The sequence below is a fragment of the Mastigoproctus giganteus genome, chromosome 9, assembly GCF_048544385.1.
Source record: "Mastigoproctus giganteus isolate SK-2022 chromosome 9, ASM4854438v1, whole genome shotgun sequence".
Lineage (NCBI taxonomy): Eukaryota > Metazoa > Arthropoda > Arachnida > Uropygi > Thelyphonidae > Mastigoproctus > Mastigoproctus giganteus.
In genome coordinates, this window is record NC_143583.1 from 162,835,972 (window position 1) to 162,859,240 (window position 23,269).

General features: G+C 39.3%; 1 protein-coding gene across 1 annotated transcript; it reads right to left on the reverse strand.

The window, feature by feature from the left end:
• Positions 1–9,043: 9,043 nt before the first annotated feature.
• LOC150080857 (innexin inx2-like) lies at positions 9,044–10,216 on the reverse strand. The gene has a single exon (XM_090380841.1). The coding sequence runs from the start codon at positions 10,214–10,216 to the stop codon at positions 9,044–9,046; it is 1,173 nt and encodes a 390-aa protein (XP_090236967.1).
• Positions 10,217–23,269: the final 13,053 nt, after the last annotated feature.

Sequence of the window (23,269 nt, forward strand, 5' to 3'; positions counted from 1 at the left end):
ATTTGCGTTTCAAACAATGCAACATTTTGACGAAATGACTTTACGATAGAATACGTTTCACATATGAGCACTGTTTTCCCCTGTAATTTTAAGTTAAATTCGTTAAGATATCCTACGATGTCTGTAGCAAATGCTAATTTCCATAGCCATTCATTGTTAGATAATGGTGGTTGTGGGCAGTTTTTCTCATTTAGAAAAATTTCTATTGCTTTTCTGAGTTCAAAAAATCTCAATAAAACTTTTCCATTGCTGAGCCATCGAACTGCTGTATGGTAGGGCAAATCAGGATATTCCGCTTCAATCTCTTAATAAAAAATCATGAAACTGACGATGGTTAAGTCCACAGAGCGAATAAAGTTAACCGCTGACACAACTGGTTCAATAACACGTGACAGATTGAGGTGTTTCCCGCAAAAAGCCTGCTGGTGAATGATACAATGCATTACCTGAGGTTTTGAACATTTAGCTTCTTCACAAGCCTTAAAAATTTGTCCAACTAATCCTTTCCCCGTTCCACACATATTTTTACCACCATCAGTTGTGACATATTTTAACTGATTCCGTTGCAAATTGTGCTGTGTTAGCGTTCTCTCGACTTCCTTGAAGATACCTTCGCCTGTAGTTGTTCCATACAGACTATTCATAGAAGCTAATTCTTCAGTAACCTCAAACTCAGTATTGACTCCTCGAATAAACAGCAACAATTGGGCAGTATCAATAATGTCTGTAGACTCATCAAGAGCCAACGAAAACCACTTGAAATTTTTTGCCTTGTCTTTTAATGGACTCTTGAAGTGGCTCCCGATCTCCTCAACTCTTCTAACAGTTGTTCTCGCCCAGTGGCGGATTTAGCACTTGAGAGGCCCCCCCTCTAAATATTTTCGGTACCACTACAGTGTGCATTCTACGCGCACATTTTTACTATAGCACGCGCTCTAGATTTGGTGTTGCAGTTTTAATCATTTTGGTTGCGCAATTCTTTCATACATATTTTAACTAATGTTTAAATGAAAAAATGGCACAACTAAGCATTAATGATTAAGTATTCTACTTCAGATTCACTTAGATATTTCATATAATATGTAGGGATATTCGCATAAGAGTTTACTAACTTCTCATATTAAATTATAGTTTTATTCAGTAACGGTAATAATGATGAGTGTAAAAATTAAAAATGAAACAATTTTTTTTTTTTTTTTTTTTTGAGACCTGAGATTTGAGGCTCCCTCTATTTAAGAGGCCCCAGGCGCGCGCCTCGTGCGCCTGTGCGGAAATCCGCCACTGTTCTCGCCGAAAGACTGACAGATCGAAAAAAATCCATTTTCTCTGGACACAATTCTTCGGCTGCCACAGGCAAACATGATTTAATTAATTCACCATCGGTAAATGGTTTCCCTTTCTTGGCTAATAAATGAGCTATTCGTAGGGGTTTGGCTCGCCGACCCCTGTCCTAGAGCATTACCAATGGATTCGTTTCGGTTGACTGAATATAGAATCCACTCTGTAAAAATCACTTTAAAGTTTACTTTACCTTAAAACTTGTAAAAGTTTTTTTATTTTTTCCTTCTCGCGGTTTATGCACGTGCAATGGAAATAAGTAATATCGAGATTTGTTGGTGAGCTGAGATCGATTTCTTACTTACTTTATTTACAGTTGGTACGGGTGTCGTTAATAATAATAAATCTTTTTTGTCCTACCAAATTTAAAATATAGGTGTACATTGGTAAGTAGCAAATTCCCTTCACGGCAGAAAATTCCAGGGGATTACCATAAAATGTGAATAAAAGAATGTCTAAAATATACAAGAAAGGTTAAATATACACGAAAAGATGAAATAAAAACTACATTACTGATCACTACATTTCTGTCTAGAGTCCTGGCAATTGCAATACAAAAGTTCATCTTAACATCACATCACATCCACTGAATCAACTTGTGCGAGATATACACTATTCAACTGCGTACACACAGTTCTTGACAAAAATTCACACAACTACTGGGCAACAGTAGCCTCAGCGAACCACACTGCGGTTTGTTTCCTATATTTCGGATCTTCTATGAGCCTTAGCAGGTCAATTCCGATATGTTACGAACTGAATTGATTCTAACGCACTGCTGGGTATAAACTTGTCGGCCATCTTCAGTTTGTTGGTTTTTATTCTCAAGGATTTGGTGCCTCTTAATGCAGATGGCGGGATGTGCCACTCACAAAGCTGCCAGAAGCATAGTGAGGATATCGTGCCAGTCATCATTTTGATTGTGGTTATTAATTGTTTACAGGCAATTATGTCTGGTAAACGCTGCAGTTTAAGCTGTTCAGAGAGCTGCGTAGTCCTTTACGGTTGAGGGAGATGGTGCTTATGGTTTGCCCACTTCAGCAGCCAGAATTCACTCGCATATATTCTCCTAATGTGGGTAGGGGTGGCTGACGCCCACAATTCGGCGTCATACAAAATGGCCGAATACACTGTGGTTCTTAAATATCGTGCGGTTGTTGTAGTCTGTTTCACGTGCAAGAGGTGCTGTTTTGTTTTCCAGCGTAAGTAGTTCATTTTCTTTACAATCAGGTTAATATGAGACTTGAACGTAAGTTTATTATCAAATGTTATTCCCAGATCCTTGGAACAACATTTGATAATAAACTTACGTTCTTTGAGGTTGTCACAGACATTCTCTCAGATATGCCAGACAAGCTGTACTTGCTACCTGGGAGTCTAAAGCGCTGATGGAACTGATATTCGGGTGACACTCTAGTCAAGTGGACCCAATTTCGGCGAAGTCCGGACGGTCTGTGACAGCCAGATCCTCTGCTTGCACCTTCACGATGGTGGGACTGTTAGTAATCCTAGGTATAATCTCCATGCACAAGTACATGGTGGATGACCACCCAGGTGTGAACCAAAGTAAGCAGGGGTCGAGGTGTGGCGCTCACACCACATGGAGGAACGCCGCCCTCTATGTTACCAGGCAGTACTAGGTGGTAGATGACTCTCATCAACCGGTGAAATACCACCACTTTGCTTATTGGAGGCTTGAAGTGGTGGAATCCATGTTTAGTCTCTATAGCTAAGTTCCGGTCAACCCTTCCCTATCTCTTCCATCATGCAGTATGATTGATGACTTTTGAGGTTATGATGAACGTCGTGGCGAGATTCAATATTCCTTACATTTCGAGGGATACACCTCTAAAACGGTGTTCGCAGGCTGGCCGCTAGTTAGTACTCCGGACCGAACCTATTGATAACTCTCTAGGAGGCTTCCGTATCAGCTAGTGTATAATTTTGCTACCTCTACTCTGCCAGATAATGACTGGAGGGAGTCCGAGTAGTGTGTATGCGGGCAGCATTGTCGAGGCCACGTTTGTCAAGGATCTGGGTATATTCTTACCACGTGTACGCCATATCCAAAATTTTCATTACTTCATACAGCATGTCCCACCCACCCACTTCTTCTTACTATTGAATACACCATGAATTGTCAAACTAATAGAGCAAGCTTATCTGCGAAAAGATCTAAACCTGCCAAACACTTCCTAATTCATTTCACAAATATACGTGGTCTCAATTCTAATCTCAACGATGCCCATTTCCACTTGCAGTCTGCCAAACCCCATGTACTTTTTCTGACAGAATCTCAGTTATCAGTTGATTCAACTACTGCTCATCTCGGATGCCCAAATTATTCGCTGTATGATTCCTTTCGCCTCAAAGGTGCTACTTTTGCATATGTCCGTTCTGATATTCCCTGTCAGAGACTTGGCAATTTGGAATCTCCTCTCTTTGATCTTCTCTGGCTTGACCGTTCTCCCAACTCCACTAATCACTTGGAGCTCTTTGATTTCCTCTCTTTACAACTTGACTTTCTCCAGTCTAATTTTCCTAACAGTGAGGTAATTTTCCTTGGTGACTTTAATGTTCACAACTCCAGCTGGCTTCCATTTTCTAGTCACACCGACCCAGCAGGTCGAGATGCTGAGGCTTTTGCAATTACTAATGACCTAGCACAGATTGTTCATTTACCTACAAGAATACCGGACAATCCTAATCAATCAGCCAATACGCTTGATCGTTTTCTCACAAACAACCCTTTTAAGTACACGATCGAAGTGAGAGGTCCTTTAGGCACTTCAGATCACAACTTGGTGATTGTCTCTTCTCCAATGGAACCTTTTATCTCATGGCTATTCACAACCTCGTGTTGTTTGGGATTACAAGAATGCAAAATGGGATGATCTGCGAAACTTCTTTTCTTCTTTTCCATGGTCAGATTACTGTTTCAAAACTTCTGATGTCAACGTTTGCTCAGATCGTGTCAGTGAAATTATTCTTGCAGGAATGGAATCCTTTAACCCAAACAAAGGTTTAACAAAGGTTTAGCCTTTATCTAAACCTTTGTTTTCCAATAAATGTGCTAAGGCTGTTCAAGAGAAGAATGTTGCATATCGTAATTGGCTTGTTTCTAATTATTCAGTTTCATTTTCTGCCTACAACAAAGCTCGCAACAATTGTAAAGCAGTTGTTAATCAGTCGAAACTAGAGTTTGAACAGGCTAAGAGTAGAAAACTTGCTTCTTGCCCTAATGGTAGCCGAGCATTCTGGTCTCTTGCCAAAGCTATTGGCCGCAACTTTTGCCCATCTCTGCTCCCACCTCTGTCCAAACCAGATGGTTCTGTTGTCACTTCAGCCCTTCGCTTCATAAAGCTGACCTGCTAGCATCTCGTTTTTCTTCCAGCTCATGTATTAACGATCTTGGTAAAACACCTCCCACCATTCCCAACACGCTCCATTCAATGCCTCCTGTGGTCTTCCGTCAAAAGGATATCGGAAGGATTTTGATGAATCTTGATGCTAAGAAAGCTCCAGGTCCTGATGGTATTTCTCCGCTTGTTCCCAAAACTTGTGCTCCTGAACTTACTCCTATTCTTTGCCGCCTTTTTTCACTTTCTTATTCCAAAGGTGTTTTTCCTTCTGCTTGGAAATTTGCTCATATCCAGCCAGTTCCTAAAAAGGGCGACAAATCCCTCCCATCCAATTATCGTCCCATTACAATTACTTCTACTCTTTCTAAAGTAATGGAGAAATCAATTAACCGCCAACTCTTAAACTACCTAGAAACCTTCCGTCTGATCAACGATCGCTAGTACGGATTCCGTCAGTGTCGATCCACTGGTTATATTGTCTTATGTTAATCATTTATGAACTAATTCAATGGAAAGGTTCGGTGAAACACAAGTAGTTGGTCTTGATATCTCAAAGGCTTTTGATCGTGTTTGGCATAAAGGTCTTCTAAACAAGCTTCCATCTTATGGTTTGCCAACTGTTTTTAGTAATTGTTTATCCAGTTTTCTCTCTGATCGCTCACTGAGGGTGATGGTAGATGGCTGTCTGTCCTCTAACTTTTCCACTAATGCCGGTATCCCCCAAGGTTCAGTTCTTTCCCCCACTCTTTTCCTCTTGTATATTAATGACCTTCTTCCATTGACTGGAAATCCTATCCATAGTTTTGCCGATGATAGCACATTGCATTCTACTTTCCATATTGAGAAAGCTTGTCCTGCTCAATCAGCTTCAACTTCTAGAAAATCTGCTACCAATTCCTTAAATGCCGATCTTCAGGTAATTCTCCAGTGGGGCAAAGACAACTTAGTTGATTTCAACCCGTCTAAAACTCAGTCTTGTCTTATATCTCGCAAAAAGCATTCTTCTGCTCCTATGCTTATCTTTAGTGACACTCCGATTTCTAGGCAAAATGATATCTCTTTTGGGGATTACCCTGACTTCTAATCTCTCTCTTGGCACAAGCACATTACAAAAATTGCTTCCTCCGCATCTAAAGAACTTGGTTTTCTCTTTCGCTCTCGGTGTTACTTTTCTTCCAAACAGCTGCTCATCCCTATAAATCGCAAATCCGCCCTGCCATGGAACATTGTTCCCATATCTGGGGTGGTGCCCCCAGAACCTGTCTCAGGCTTCTTGATTCCATTCAGAAGAGGGCAGTTAGGTTAATTAATGATTCGTCTCTAACAGAGTCTCCCCACTCGCTTTCTCATAGACGTACTGTTTCTGCTGCATGCCTCTTCTACAGATACTTCCATGGGCACTGTTCTTCTGAATTGACTTCTATAATTCCCGCTCTCTCTTTCAAAACAGTCCGAACACGTGCCGCCACCAGCCAACATCCATTTACTGTCCAACTTCAAACCCACAGAACCAACTTTTCATCTTCCTCATTTATTCATTCAACTGCCGTTTTCTGGAACAACCTTCCTTCGTACGTATTGCCTGAAAATTGCAATCTACAATAGTTCAAGTCCAATGTCAACAAATATCTTCTTTCGTCTTCTCAATCTCCAACCCAAGCACGGTACTAAGTACTATAGGTTCTAATACCTCTCGTGTTTGGGGTTCTCATAAAAAAAAATCGGATTTTTGCCGCTTTCATCTGGAGGAAAGAGGAAACCAGATTCAATCCTGTTATCATCGTAAGAGCTACGTTTGGAGGTGGCTGTTTAATGATGGGCTGGAATCACTGTCAAAGGGTGTTCAGATTTCCATGCTTTCTTGCGAGTAAGCCGTTGGGGCTGTATCTTATCAAAATCAGATGTTCTTCCTTTTGCAAGACCGTTCGATTTTCTTTTTAATGGACGATAGTGCATGTCTTCAAAAAGTTCTCCTGATGAACCAGTACACTCAGAGGTAGAGTGTAGCCCTATGGAACGGCAAGATCTTCGCACCTTAATCTCGGATATCCTAGTGGGGCCGTTCCAGTCACAGGCACCTTTCCATGAATGTCACCTGCAATTTTATCTAAGGGAGATCGGACGCTTTATCAGAGTATATTATATGGAATATGCTACGTAACAAATTTCAAAAAAAGATTGTTTATCTGTATTTCGGCACATATGTCTTTATGAATTTCGGTATACTGCTTCCGAATATGAACTCAGTTTTTGCACAGAACGAAAGGTTTCCCCAGTAACGAAAGAAGAGTAAATATGCAGTAATATTATATCAGATTTATTAGTAATGCTTAACGTCTTTACAGAACAGGATATTAATCTTTGATACAAGTAAACAAAAATCTAAGATATCACAAATTCAAAAGTATTCTTCTCCGAACAAAATTCCTTTAAATATACAACTGAATGTCTTTTTTTTTTTTTTTTTTTTTTTTTGTAAATATGGTCATCCCGAACTTAGAACTAGATATAGTCGCCCATCATTGCTTCATCTCAACTTCCTTGAGAAACCAATGCTCTAATAAATTGTCTGATCAACACCGGAATAATATAAAAACTTTGTTCCTTGCAATAAGGGGGTGTTTTTTTTTTTTTTTTTTTTTTTTTTAGTTGTTGGCGCATCGGCTTCTGTGGCCTTATTGCACCTCCCAAAGTTTTTGTATTTTACTCTGATCCAAGCCCGAGGCAGGATTCGAACCCGCGACCTTTGGGTTACCAGGCAGGCACTTTACCCACCTGGCTAGCCCGGTCGGCAAGTGTGTGTGTGCGTGTGCGTGCGTGCGCGCGCGCGCGTACGTGTACGTACATGCCAGACATTGCTCCAGCACAATGTAGTAAATGTGATTTAACGTACTAAAACGTTTGAATTCCATTCTGGAAGACTGTTTTTTTCTGTTATATGGCTGACTTACTGCCTTGCTATCCCAGAGCAGGAAAAGCAAGGGAGTTATTGAATGCATTTTGTGAATCTAGAAGGAATCCCAGCAGCTTGAAGTGCTTGCAGACATCCCATTTACAGCTGCCATATTTTATCTTCTCAAAAAAAAAAAAATTCTTCGCATTTCCGTAGGCTTGTTTAATACGAGCAGAGTGCAAAACAAGAATCGATGGGTGTATATTCCCATTGTGAAACAACACAGCACTCGGACTTTTTTATTTCAGTTTCTCCATGAAAAGACTCCAGTCTACTAGATTGTGACTAATACCAATTTATTTATAAAGACCAATCAAATGAGCCCAAAAGGTGCGCACAATTTATAAGTGATGTGTCTTTTATGTATGTGGAAGTCTTGCAGTTGTAATTCAGTAGATTCCATTCTTTTAAAACAGATGTCAGGAGTACTATATTGGATTTGGTAAGACCCAGTCATTCAATTCTTGCTAATTATGGAAATGTGGCATTTTTCCTGAGTAGGCTTCCGAGGTATAATCCCAGTTATTCATTTCACCAGATCCATCATACAATCTGATAACTCTTCTTTAGAAAGTGGATTGGGAATTGGCAGATCATCATTGTGTTACACGGGAACAATAGAGGATGGATGTTGGGATACACTACAGCTCTATTCAATCGTCAGACTTTTAAGCTTTGATATATCTCCATACAAAAGTAGCAGTAATCTTGTTTATGAGCTCTTTCCCATATTCGAGTTATGGCAAAAGGCATACACTTACGTCTGCCAGGAAATCGTCCCTCTAATGACTGCTGTGGTAGTTTACTTGTAACTGCCACAGCAGAAATGAGGAGCCCACAAGGCTTGATCATCCTCAGGTATTCCAACGCAGACTTTACATGCACTGTAAAACCTGGTGACACCAACGATGTTATGCTTCATCTGCTTCGGACATATAATATCCACAAATATAAATCTGGAGATAACTTACACCTTATTTTGGCAACCATAGCAAACTGCAAAGAAAAAAAAAAAAACTTACAGAAATACTATAGGCTCACATATATCAAAGTGTTGGTATACAACACACAAATAACCCAAAAACACAGAACCTTCAAAAATCTTTAAAAAAAACTAATGACACCGTCGGATTCAGCGTACAAAATACACATGACTCTGTTAAATATAAATATTTTTGTTTATCAATAGAAACGGTTTTAAACCAGTATCGTGTTTATAAAAGTTTTCACTTAATTCTAACCGTGTATAAATCACTTAATAAGCACTAATACATTAATTAAATAAAAAAAATATAAAAACTACTAGTTAAGAGTTTAAAAAATATACACATAAGTACCGGAGATGTCTTTTATTAACCACAACACTTCATTGACACTTCGAGCATTTGTCTTAAAAGCATAATTTTTTTCTTTTCTTTGATATCGGTTGTTCCAATTCCATTGCATTTTCTGTACTTTCTGTGGTCTTCTCGATCTCTGCACATGAAGGACAAGTCTCCTTTGGTTCTTCCAGGAATGAAACTAAAGCGTGAATGCAATCTCTATAATGAAGAGCGTCCAAGTTTCTGGATAACAAAAAGAGGACAAACCAATCTCCATAACTGGCTTTTTTGCATACCACTTTGACTTCATTTCTGGGAACTACTAGCGCATGTGTGTACAAGAGAATGTAGCGAATATGCCAAAACAGCACAATTAGTAGGTTGTAGAAAATAGAGCATGCAGTGAGACAGGCAAGTATTATAAACCAGAACCATAAAAAGATATAAATTTTTTCGTTTAAAATATTTATCGAAAGTAAACATAAGGTGTGATAACTTTTGACGCCACCCCCAAAACCAAATTTATAAAAAGTGCATTTAGCCATACGGGGGAAAAGCATCATCATTGGATCTATAAAACTTGATCTGGATCTGAGGTAACGCACTACAGAGACACCAAAGGTTGCAAAATTATAATTTAAGAAGGTATCAATGAGAAAGAATTGACCAACTACATTTACTAAATTAAGAAACTCGTAAAGAAGGTAGAATTTCGAATAGGGCCCATGCTTTTCCCAGTGAGTCTTCAGATATTCCATAAGCAGAGCTAAGTTAGCGCATTTTTTTTTTTCAACCAAAATGGGACTGTTAAGTTCCATAACCAAACCGTCTATTAGATTTCCTTCCCACGATAGCCAGAGATAGCGAGGTATATAAAACATAAGAGCTTGAAAAAGGAGAACAAGGTGTACCCATTGATAGTAAGTATGGTACACATCTAATTCTGGATTTGGAGAGAGGCCAGTACCTGGATACCGACCTTTGCCTGGAGTGACGTTCCAGTGTGCGGGAGTTGAGAAGGTCGAGGAGGCCAAACAGAAAGAATCCATTAGAGAAGTAGGAACGTCATGTACAGGCAAACAGTTGATAGGGTCTCCAATATACTGTCTGCTGGTTGCCATTATACTGAAGATAAGCAGTATTAGAGTTGTGAACTTGTAGTGGAGCAAACAGAAGTGGCTGTCGATTCGAACGTGTTCTTTGAGTATCAAAGGTATTAAAAACTTAAATGCAAAAAGCATGGTGACATATGGTTGTTCACAATAAACTTTCAAACTCGGCGAAATATTCTTGCAGGCACTGGTCAAGAAAACGAAACGTTTCTGGAATGAAATAAATGATAATTAAATGTTTGTAAACAATTTGTATTTAATGGAATATTGTGAAAAGAAGATCAGTAAAAAAAAATCCAATACAAAACTATCCCATCTGTATAAGCACTTAGTTTTGAATAACTCAAGTAGAAAATTAGTGATTAGTTATACTAGTAAAAAATTGTGGATTATTATCAGTGATGATTGGAGAATTGGCGAGATTCTAAATATTATGATGGATGTTTGAAAAGTTTTGACACACTAGCGAGAAGTTACAGTGGGGCAAAGCATATCATATAGCATTGGAAAGTATTGAGTACTTTCCAATGAATGACGTCGCAATTAAATCTAGTTGTTTGCATTTGCAATCGCATAGAAAGTAAATTTCGTGATGGATGCAAATATTTCATGCATTTTAAGATGTGTGATTTAGTTTTGGGTGAAGCCGCAGCTTAACTAGCAAGCTCATGGGCTGAATTCATTTAAGTTGAACACTGTTATTTAAAAGGTAGTGGATACATTTTAAATACCGTAAGATGTTAGGAAGTGAACTGCTCAAGGACTGCTTTTTCAGCAGGAAAGATTATGCTATTCTCTCTTATGATGTTAAAGGCATCGTTCTGCAATACTAGTACCAATAACTAAACGGCTATTGGATTATTATTTTCAGACGCTACGGTATCACTGAGGGACACAATTCGGAAAAAAATATCCCAGATGTTGAATAAGTCATGGTTTATGATGTAGGATGACGCCCAGTTCCATGTTACACATGCGATACAAGTGGCAGTAACCTCCGTCAGGGGTACATCATAGTGGATTGAAGTATTACAGCAGTACACCGTTGGATGTGATTTCATTTTGCAAGTATTCGATGGCTTTATCTGGAGGCTACAAATACATTTGTTTGTGTTCGGCAAAAGAAAGATGCCTAAAAAGACGGCAAAAGATGTTAAGGATTTCATGAAGGGGGGAAACAGGAGGGGGTTTCAGATTTTATCGCAAGATAATGATTTATATGAGTAAGGTATTTTAACAAACTCACTCACGGCGGAAGGCAGAAGAAAGACGGATGCTAAAAGTCACTAGCAAAGAGCTAAAACGTGGAAATAGTTTTTTTTTCCTCTTGAATACAGAAAAGGGGAATGTGAATCAGTAGACCTTTTAGTTGATCGGAGTGGTAAAGTCATAGAAAGTCCAGCAGAAGTGGCAGATCAATTGAATATGTACTTTCCAATGATCCTTACATTTGAAAGACTATTCGAACCACGAAAGATTAGTGGCAGACTACTGAAGCAGAGCGAAGTAAGTTTCCAGGAGTGGACGATATATATCCTGTTATACTGAAACAGGTACACCCAAACCAGTTATGCCTTCGTGGGTAGCACAGTTGGTAGAATCGCCGCCCTCCCCACACTGGGTGGAAAAGACCTGAGTTCGAGTCCCGTCGATGACGTGAGGAATTTTTATGGGCAGTTTTTTTCACAACGTGGCTGAGTAGTTAGTCGGTCTCAGGCGAGGGTAGCATGGTTTTCCGTCCAGCAAACATAATATCGACCACAAAACGCACGCAATTTACAGACAGTATACACGTAGCAATATGACCTTAGTCGCTGATGCTCCTAAAACTCTAATAAAATAACATCAACAACAAACCAATAATAAACCTTATCGGTTGAAATAGGCCTCAAAACTTTGGCACTCTAGCATTCAGACAGTGCGACGAGAAGTGGTATTTGCATGGGCAAGAATAGGTCATACTTATTTGACTGACCTCCATCTACTCACAGGCGATGACCCTCCTCGGTGTCCATACTGTTCAGCACATCTAGTAGTATTCTGATTGACTACTCTCATAATCAAAAAGACAGAACTTTAGTTCTTCGTTCTCTGGATAATCTCCGAGAACCGATGACACTACAGCGTATTATTGGCGACGAGGCAAACGTTAACGAGTTTTTCTGTTTTCTGAAACAAATTGGAGTATATAATCAATTCTGAAAGATTTCTGAAATGAAAACGAAGCGATTACTACGCTTCTTACTTATTTTCTCGCACATTCCATTGAATAGGCGCATTATAGCTACTGCAGCTTATGCGCCACTAAACACCCAGTGCACGCACGCACACACTAAAACAGACTGCATATAAGTGCATCATCTTGTTGGGGACATTAATCATTATTAGACTCCGAGACGATTCCCCTGAACTGGCGAAGCGCTAATGTTCCCCAAAGTTGTTGTTGTTGTTGTTCGTAGGGTTTTAGGAGCATCGGCGACTAAAGCCATATTGCTCCGTATATACTGTCTTTAAATTGCGCTTGTTCTATGGTCGATTTTCTGTTTTGCTGGACAAAAAACCCGAGTTTCCGGGAGGGTAAAAACCATGCTATCTGAGACCCAATAACTCAGCCACGTTGTGAAAAAGGCCCGTAAAATTCCTCATGTCATCGACGGGACGCGGACTCAGGTCTTTTCCACCCATGAGGGCGGTTCCCCAATCCACAAAGGAAATGCGAAAGGCGTGATAGGCAACTATAGACCAGTGAATGACCTCCGTGGTGCTTGGTCGGAAAGATCATAAAGTTTGTGGTTAGGGATGCAATACAAGTCCATCTCGGTAAGAATGCTGTCCTTCATGGATCGCAGCATGGTTTTATGAAGGGGAAGTATCGCCTAACAAGTCTACTTAATTATTTTGAAGAACTCAAGCGTTTAGGGCATAAGCCTCAAGCTATGGAGGAGTCTAGACTATGTATAAATATAGTGCAAGTGCATCACAAATACATAGCTATATCTGAATAAATCAGAATATTAGTAAAACGGCATCGTTTTAAGTTATATCACTTTAAGTTATATCACTAGGGTACCTACCCACCCACCGAAGAAGGGCCAAATAGCCCTGAAACGGTGCCGTCTGGGTGGTGGTATCCATCTGAGAATAAGTAACATTAGTCTTCTCCTTAGGTGAAGCGTTACTTATTCGAAGTAGTGCAATATCATGGCAACTCGTTGTGAAGGTATTCACAATATGAGATATAACTTAAAACGATGCCGTTTTACTAATATTCTGATTTATTCAGATATAGCTATGTATTTCTGATGCACTTGCACTATATTTATACATAGTTTATTTTGAAGAAGTCATAAAACAGTTGGATGCAAGAAACAACTCCGACATTTATTTATTTTGGCATCAGTAAAGCATTTGATACGATTCCCCCCAAAAGGGAAACCGTATCAAAGAGAGATTATATAAATTCGAAAAAAAAAGGGAAAAAAAATGGTATTTTTTAGTAGTGGCAAATAATGCAAGAGAGCAGCTTATGCAGCATCAACCAAAAAAATAAAAATCAGTGACAAGAAATCATTACTTATCCGTTCTCTTTAATAATCTATCAATCCTTCTTTAAATTTATTCACACTACCCACTTCCAGAACACCAGATAGAAGTTCCAAAGATCAGTCACTCTCTGGCTAAAAGCAAGTTTTAACACGTCTCCTGCAACATCCTTTTTCAGTTTAAATTTGTGTACCCTTATGTATGGATGCCATCAGCATTTAATTTACTCAAACCAGTTAAAGCCTTAAACAATACGACTAGGTCTCTTTGCAGGTACCTAGTTACCAAGCTGTACAGTTTACAAAACTGAAGCCTTTCTTGGTAAAGACTTCTTTTTTGTGTGTGCGTTTCTCTTCTCTGAACCCATTCCAGCAGATCTATATTTTTCGTAAAATGAGATTTCCAGGCTTGTATCCAATACTCAAAGTACAGTCTAATCATCGCTTTATAGTGTTAAAATCCTTCGTCGGATCAAGGGCGAGCTAAAAGATAGGAGATCGAGGGTAGTCATAAAGGAACATGTCTCAGGGTGGATCAAAGTTGCAAGTGGAGACCTTCAGAGATCAGTATGAAGACCGCTCATATTGCTAATCTTCTTTAAGACCATTGGCGAGGGAAGGAAGGAAGCAAGCAAGCAAGGTTTGGTGATGATTTGAAGGTACGAGGAAGGGTGTTTAACGATTAGAACGAGCCAGTTTTGCTTCAAAATGACTTAGATGTACATATGGTATGAAAAATAGTAACTGAAGTTTAATGGTTCTAAATATAAGGTTTTGCATCCACCCAGGAAGAGGAAGCCAAGAGTTAGTTGTAAATTATGGGGCGTGGAGTTAAAAGTGGTCCAATTGAAAAGACTTAGGAATTACTATTAAGTCAGACATTTTTCCATTCAGTGTAAACAGGTGGCTAAGAAGGCACATGGTATCATGTCTATTATATACCGGACCTTCGCAAGTAGGGAAATGAATGTACTTCTCCCTTTATATAAGACGGTGGTCAGACAGCATTTAGAATATTGACTTCAAGTCTGGAGACCCAGAAGCGTAAGGGATGCTAATTGATGTCTGTATGAAGCAAGGCTTGGTATATGAGGACTGCCAAACTTGGCAAAGAGACATATTAGGGAAGAGGGGAACCTGCTGGAAGTATATAAAGCCCTGAAGGTAAAAAAAAAGGTACATTTTCACTGGTAGAAGACTTAGGGGGCACAAATACAAGATTTTGGGAAGAAACAGAAGGCTCTCATGAAGTTTACTTTGCAGCACTTGTAGATCGTTGGAACGAATTGCCTGCATGGTATAGGCGGAGGGTTTGGTAAAGTTTAAAGAAAAATTGATTAGCCACTTTTTAGCGACTGGGATGCAAAAACAGTACGCTTCCCTCCACATTTTGGCCTTCCCAATCTCGAAACTTCAGCGTAGAGAACATAAATTTCGTAGCGAAAGTTAGGCGAAAAACTCCACAGCTGCTGTATGGCACAGCATATTGGAAAACGGCCTTTCACGCTTTTGAGTGCGTGTTAATAGCTGACAATTTCTTCGAGTTCACGATGGAGAATCAGCCTTCTTTTTATTCGATTTGATCTTCTCCGTAATATAAACTGGTGTTCAAAGAAAGTGCATCACCCCTTAGAATTGTAATTGTCGTCCGAATAACGTAAGTATATGGCAATATTTCTTAAAGATTGCATCAGATAAGATTGACACGCGTAGGTGATGACGTAATATTGCATCAACTGTTACTTTCAGCTATATAAGCACGCTCTGCAAGAGTTGCAGTCATTCCTTGCTTGTGTCAGGATGGCAAGTTACGTGCAGTTGACGCCACGAAGAAAGGGTGCTACTGTTGCTTTACGTGAGGAAGGATATTTTTCCCGTCATACTGCTTATAGAGTGTCTTGTAATCAGTCGACAGCGAGTAGATTTCTTTCCAAACTCATTTCTGCTGATAGGAAAAAAGGAACCGGACGCAAACGAGTCTCTACGCCGAAACAGGACTGTGTTTTGAAGCGCTTATGCCTTGAAAACCGTAAAGCTTCTCGTCTGAGCTGAAAAGAGAATGGGAAGAACGAACAGGAATTGTAGCAAGTGCAGTAACAGTCGGAAGACGCCTCTTCAAAAAAAGGACTTGCAGCCCGTCGTCCTAAGAAGTCCCTCCTCACACAAAAAATGAAAAAGGCCCGATTAATTTGGTGTAATGAGCATGTCAAATGGACCCCCGAGCAGTGGAAGTCAGTTATTTTCCTACGTCTATGATTCGCCGTACACGTGGTGAAGATTACCATTGACTGTATGGTGTCTACAGTGAAATTCCTTACCAGCCAAATGATATGGGGGTACATTTCATATTGCGGAGTAGGTCACCTGCAGTTTATAAAAGGTTCCATAAATGCCGATGGATAACTGGCTATATTGGAAGGCAAACTGGTGCCTACCATTAGAGACCATTTCAACCTGCCAAGTAACTGCATCTTTTAGGTCGACTCTGCTCCTTGTCATCGTGCGAAAAGTGTAAGTAGGCACTTGTAGTTACTTTAACTTCATTTCTGCATTAGAGGTTCGACAGTAATGTGTTTACATTTGTTACAGGTGAAAAAATGTTGGAAGAACGGTCCATTACAACTCTTAGCTCGCCAGGAAATCGCCCAGACATGAATCCTATAGAGAACTGTTGTTGGCATCGTGTGGAATCTACAGTTGTCAGAAAGAAACCAAAGACCCTTAGTGAACTTCAGGAAGCCATAATTCGTGTTTGGAACCATGAATTATCAGTTGATTATCATCAGAAATTGATCTTGTCAATGCCTCGACGGTGTGTTGCTGTCATCAAGGCCAGAGGTGGTTCAACTAAATATCAGTTTGCACCTGGTGAATTTTTCATTTTGTTTTCTATTTAAAATGATAAACTGAAGCAAATTGAGGGCTTCTGATAACATTTCAGCCATAATTGTCGTGTTTTCCACAACTGTTGTATAAAGGTTGCAAATGCTCATTTTGGAATTATTTTGAGAGCACCTGTCAAATACTACTTAGCTGTGCCTTAACTATTAATAAATATCTTTTTGTTTATATTTTTATTTGTGATGCTAGTGATTAATGTAACATACCACGCGAAAAAGGGTTAGAATTGTGAAATTGCTAGGTAATACACTTTCTTTGAACATCAGTGTAGTTGGTGACAACGAATTTGCCTGTTTTTGCAAAAATTCAGTGTTTTTCGGTTTTTTTTTTTTTTTTTTTTTTCCTTTTCACAAAAAATAAAAGTACACTAAAGTTTATTTATTTTTTATTTATTTATTATTATTATTATTATTATTTTTTTTGTGATAATAGCGTGGTTTTCTGCTATGTGATTATTTCATAGTCGTTGTGTGTAGTTGAGTGCTCCGCTGATTAACAATGTCTTTGTAAGATGCCAAAGAAATGCAACATAAAATTTCAGAAGACTTAGACAAGATTTTCCATGTATTGTAAAACCTGAAAATGATAACACACTTGCCGTGTTTACAGTATGTACACTGGTGTTCAAAGAAAGTACATCACCTAGGAATTTCACATTTCTAACCCTTTTTCGCGATGGTACGTTACATTAATGACTAGCATCACAAATAGAAATATAAACAAAAGATATTTATTAATAGTTAAGGCAAAGCTAATTAATATTTGACAGGTGCTCTCAAAATATTCCAAAATGAGCATTTGCAACCTTTATACAATAGTTTTGGTAAACACGACAATTGTGGCTGAAATGTTATCAGAAGTCCTCAATTTGCTTCAGTTTATCATTTTAAATGGAAAACAAAATAAAAAGGTTTCATTTTGTTTTCACCAGGTGCAAACTAATATTTAGTTGAACCGCCTCTGGCCCTGATGACAGCAGCAGCACACCGTCGAGGCATTAACAAGATCAATTTCTAAAGATAATCAACTGACAGTTCGTGGTTCCAAACACGAATTATGGCTTCCTGAAGTTCACAAAGGGTCTTTGGTTTTTATTATTATTATTATTTCTGGTTTCTTTCTGGCAATTGCAGATTCCACACGATGCCAACGGTTCTCTATAGGATTCATGTCCGGGCGATTTCTTGGCGAGCTAAGAGTTGTAATGGACCGTTCTTCCAATTATTTTTTCACCTGTAACAAATGTAAACATATTACAGTCGAATCTCTAATGCAGAAATGAAGCTAAAGTAACTACAGAAGTGCCTACTTACACTTTTCGCCCGATGACAAGGAGAAGAGTCATCCTGAAATATGCAGTGATGGTCTCTAATAGTTGGCAGCAATTTGTCTTCCAATATAGCTAGGTATCCATTGACATTTACGGAACCTTTTATAAACTGCAGGTGACCTACTCCGCGATACGAAACAGTGAAATTCCCTACCAGCCAGTAGGGAATTTCACTCTAGACACCAATACCGTCTGGATGGTATTCTTCAACACATCTACGGCCAATCGTTTGTCTCCCATCAGAGCCATGCAGGTTGAATTTCTTCTCATCTGAGCAAACTGACCTCCACTGCTCGGGGGTCCATTTGACATACTCCTTACACCAAATTAATCAGGTCATTTTCATTTTTTGTATGATGAGGCGCTTCCTCTTAGGTCGACGGGCTACAAGTCCATTTTTTTAAGAGGCGTCTTCTGACTGTTACTGCACTTCCTACTACTCCTGTATGTTCTTCCCACTCTCTTTTCAGCTCAGACGAAGAAGTTTTACGGTTTTCAAGGTATAAGCGCTTCAAAACGCGGTCCTGTTTTTGCGTCCGGTTCCTTTTTTCCTATCAGCAGAAATGACTTTGGAAAGAAATCTACTCGCTGTCGACTGATTACAAGACACTCTATAAGCAATATGACAGGAAGAACATTCTTCCTCACGTAAAGCAACAGTAGCACTCTTTCTTCGTGGCGTCAACTGCACGTAACTCGCCACCCTGACACAAGCAAGAAATGACTGCAACCTTTGCAGAGCGCGCTTATATAGCTAAAAGTAACAGTTGATGCAATATTACGTCATCACCTACGCTTGTCAATCTTATCTATGCAATCTGTAAGAAATATTACCCTATACTTCGTTATTCGGACGACAATTACAATTTTATGGGGTGATTCAATTTCATTGAACACCAGTGTGTGTGTGTGTGTGTGTGTGCATGCATATATATATATATATATATAATTATTTAATACCAGTAGCATGTCAAACCAAATGAGCGAAAATAAAATAAACCCTATATCATAAGATAACATAAAAGGGGAGAGGAGAAAGGGTATTGCAGAAGGAAACGTTCCCAAAATAATTTAGAACAAGCCAAAAATTCACTGCATTTATTTTCCAACATTAGACAAATATAAACATACACGAACCAATACACTTATTGATCCCTCTATATCCTAATTTCTGTTATATATTTCGGTTCAGCAGTTACTGTCAGTCGTGTGGTGTTGCCACATGAGATATATATTCTGTTTCTGTTAATTTCTCACTGCATAAGGACCATCTTTATTCAAATCCATTGAATCCGCGGAGCAATCAGTGTGTTGGTTCGTGTATGCTTGGATTTGTCTATTCGAAAATAAAAGCAGTGATTTCCTGACCATTATTGGCCTTGTGGTCCTCTGTCGAGATGGGGCATAATGGTCAGTCTTTCATTTTGTTAATGATTTTATTGGGTCCAGTATTGTAGTTGGTTTTCGTTTCATTTTTAAGTTATATTTCATATAATTCGGAAAAGGGTGCCATTCTGGAGGCGCCATTAATTGGATTCTAAATTATAATTTGTTACGATATTTTGTAACTTTTGGCTTGTTCTAAATTATTTTAGGAACGTTTGCTTCTGTAATACCCCTCCCCCCCTACCTCCCCTTTATGTTATCTTGTGATATATGGTTTATTTTATTTTTGCTCATTTAGTTTGCCATGCTACTGGCATTGAATTAATTACTTTATTTTGTATTTTAAGCAACATGCGGTGGTTCAGGCATTAATGCTGCCCCGAAATTTGCTATTCTTATTTATTTTTTAAATTTAATTTTCTTAATATTCTTAACATTATAATAAGTCAATAGTGGCATAGTATTTAGGGTTAGGCGCCACCTGTGGTTTCTATATATATATATATATATATAGGGTGATTCACTACCAGTACGACAAACTTGCAGGAGGTGTAGGGGTCACAAAAGACGAATCGGAATCACATAGCATTGCAGGGTCCGAAATGCCTTCGTCATGCGGTAGAGGACGTTGAACGGGAGGTCGCGTGAACAGCGATCCCGCTGGAAGTCAGCATTTGCGAACCGGTTCCCGAGGCAGTAGGATGGACGAGTATTCAAACGTTGAACTGGCTGACATGCACCTCGCGTATGGAGCTGCGGACTGTAACGGGCGCGCCGCTCTGCGCTTGTACCAGGAACGTTTCCCGCACAGGCGTGCTCCTCATCATACGATTTTCGCACGTGTGCACAGAAGGTTACGTGAGACTGGTTGTTTCACGAGAGGTACCATGAATCGAGAGCGAACAACGAGGACGCCAGACAATGAGGAGAATGTCCTACGTCTTGCAGAAGGCAATCCGAGTACGAGTACTCGAGCGATAGGCCAACGATTGGGTATTTCCCAATCCACTGTATGGAGGATACTGTCAACAAACCAAATGAGTTCATACCATCTGGAACGCGTCCAATCATTGGAGCCTGCGGATTATCCACTCCGGAGGACTTTTGCTACTTGGTTTCTTCAACAGAAACGGTTCGCAAATGCTGACTTCCAGCGGGATCGCTGTTCACGCGACCTCCCGTTCAACGTCCTCTACCGCATGACGAAGGCATTTCGGACCCTGCAATGCTATGTGATTCCGATTCGTCTTTGTGTCCCCTACACTTCCTGCAAGTTTTTCGCACTGGTAGTGAATCACCCTGTATATACAGTATATATATATATGTGTGTGTGTATATATATATATATATATATATATATCTTGGCCTCTGTCAGGAAACTCAGGCGACCCTGACAGAGACCAGCCAGAGTATGATGGGCAGCCTGGTTCATCTCCCAGTGGTGGTGACCGGCAACGTAGGGGCCCACTAGGGGCCAAGCAGCCAGAGACATAACAACAGAACAAAACACAATACTACATAAATCTGACACGATACTATGCGACTATCCTCGCTGGTTGGTTGTTATAGAGTTTTAGGCGCATCAGCTAGTTAGGCCATATCGCGCCATATATAATATGTCTGTGATTAATATAAGACAGTTATGATGCTCAATATGTTCTACGTTGTAGAACATATGACACTCTCCAAATGACACATTTGGAGAGTGTCATGAGGAAGTGTTCTACGTATCATATTGAGTTAAATTTCTCTTATTCCTTTACAAATAATGTCTATAAACTGCTTGTGTTCTGTGGTCGATTTCTGTTTGCTGGATGAAAAACTTGAGTTTCCTGGAAAAAAAATGCATGCTACTCTCGCCTAAGAACAGCTAACCCAGCCACTTTGTGAAAAAGACTTACTAAAATTCCTCGCATCATTGATGTAATTCTAACTCAGGTGTTCTACACCCGGTCTCGGGGAGGACGGTGATTATACAAACTGTCCCACCTACGAGAACCCCAACCCGCCCGAGACCAATTAACTCAGTCACGTTGTGAAAAAGGCAATAAAAATTCCTCAAGTTATCGACGGAATTTGAACTAAGGTCTTTTACACTTGGCGTGGGGAAGGAGGGTGATTCTACAAACTGTTTACCCTCGAGGGTAAACAGTTTGCAGAAACAGTTTGTAAAAAGAGATGGCTCTGAAAAATGGACTATTTTCAATTGCTACAGATGGCAGTAATCAAAGTGGGCCCAAGCTATATCCCATTTTGGTGATCTTTTGCAATGAAAAAAAAAAAAAAAAAGAAAGAAAGAAATGTCTAAAGCAGCTGCTCTCAGTGCTAGCATTGGCAGCTGACTGTACGACATTGGACAGCTTTTATTGAACAACCTGAAAGTATGTGGACTTCCTTCAAAAAAACTGTCCGGCACTTAGTGTCGAAAATACGCCTGTTGTGGTAGGCATAGCAAAGGTATTATGAGAAAAGATCGAGCCCTTTGTGTTAAATAGGCTATCCTTGCTGTCTTATTAATTTGTGTGCTGAAAAGATCTGCATGAAAGTAGATCAATACTTGGCAGACATTTGCTACTATCTAGAGAGAAGTGCTAAAAGGAAGGACAGATTTAAACAATTTTAAATGATGCATTCCACTGTAGTAAAAAAGTTTTTGAAGCATGTGTTTGTTCCTGATTAAATGTGTTGGTAGAAGAGTGGCAATCTTTGATAAGTCAGTGTAAAGAAGAGGGTAGAAGTGTGAAAAAAAAAACAAAACAATATGAATACTTTTAAGAATTACCATATCGAAAAGTACAACAAACAGTTACTAATGAGTGCCACTGATGACCCAGCCAAATCCACTTCATGATCCAAAAGAAGTTCTGAAAGAAGCAAATTAAAGAACTCCCCCAAGAAAAAGAACTTTTGGATCGCAAGCTTCTGGTTAAAGCGGTCTTAAACTTCAGGGAAATATCAACTTACAAAGTTGATAGTTCTAGGGATGCTATCCTCACGCGTGCAGAAAGTCTCTTCATGTTTCTCTCTTCTTGCTTTGAATAAAGCAATTTGCTTGCTTTCTTTTAAATGTTGTACCAACGTTTGAATATCCGAATATAGCTGTTCAATCCAATGTATCTCATATCCATATATTGAGGGTGTTACTCCTGGATATGTTGAAGAATATTATGTGCAAATTTATTTCATTCACAGTTTTCAAATTTTCCACTTCCATTTTGGAAATTGAATATCATAGCAGACTAAACCAGAAGGGTGATTCTGACTTACTCGTATTTCTATTACCGAGGTCAAAGCGAGTCTATAAAAGAGAAGATTCCGTTCTTTTGCTCAGTGAGGAAGTACTTTATGGCTGCATCAGGACCAGCCCCAAAATTTGTGGGACCTTGTTCAAGAATTACTTGCGGGGACCCTATACAAAAATACACGATATTTTTGTAATAGTGATATATATATATATATATATATATATATATATATATATTTTTTTTTTTTTTTTTTTTTTTTCAAATTTTACAGTTCTTGGAGTGACGATAATGTGGGTAACTACACATTAAGACGGCGGTGGGCTCGTAGATAGAAATGCCGAAAAGACGTGGATAATATTATCATTTAGACCATTTGAACATGGGGCCCTGTTCGACAGAACCGGTTGAACATGCTTATGGCCGGCGCTGGGCTGAATGTGGCTACATAGTGTACAAGTTCACATTTAAAAATGATGTTCTTATGTTATAATGATGTTATAAAAAATGTTTGTGCTGAGGCACAAATAAAAAGTAAAAAAAAACAAAAAAGGATGAAGCAGTAGATGTTTTATAGCATAAGCTCTGTCAGTTTCAGAGTAAGAACCTGCAGATACTACACTGCTCGAGAAAATTAACAGAACACATAGAAAACGTGGTGTAACTGGTGCAGCTTGCAATGAAGCGGGACAAAATTTGTTATGGTGGTGTACCATAAAATAATGATGCAATGAGGAGACCGAAAAACTTCGGACAGGTATAAGGGACATTTATAAGGGTT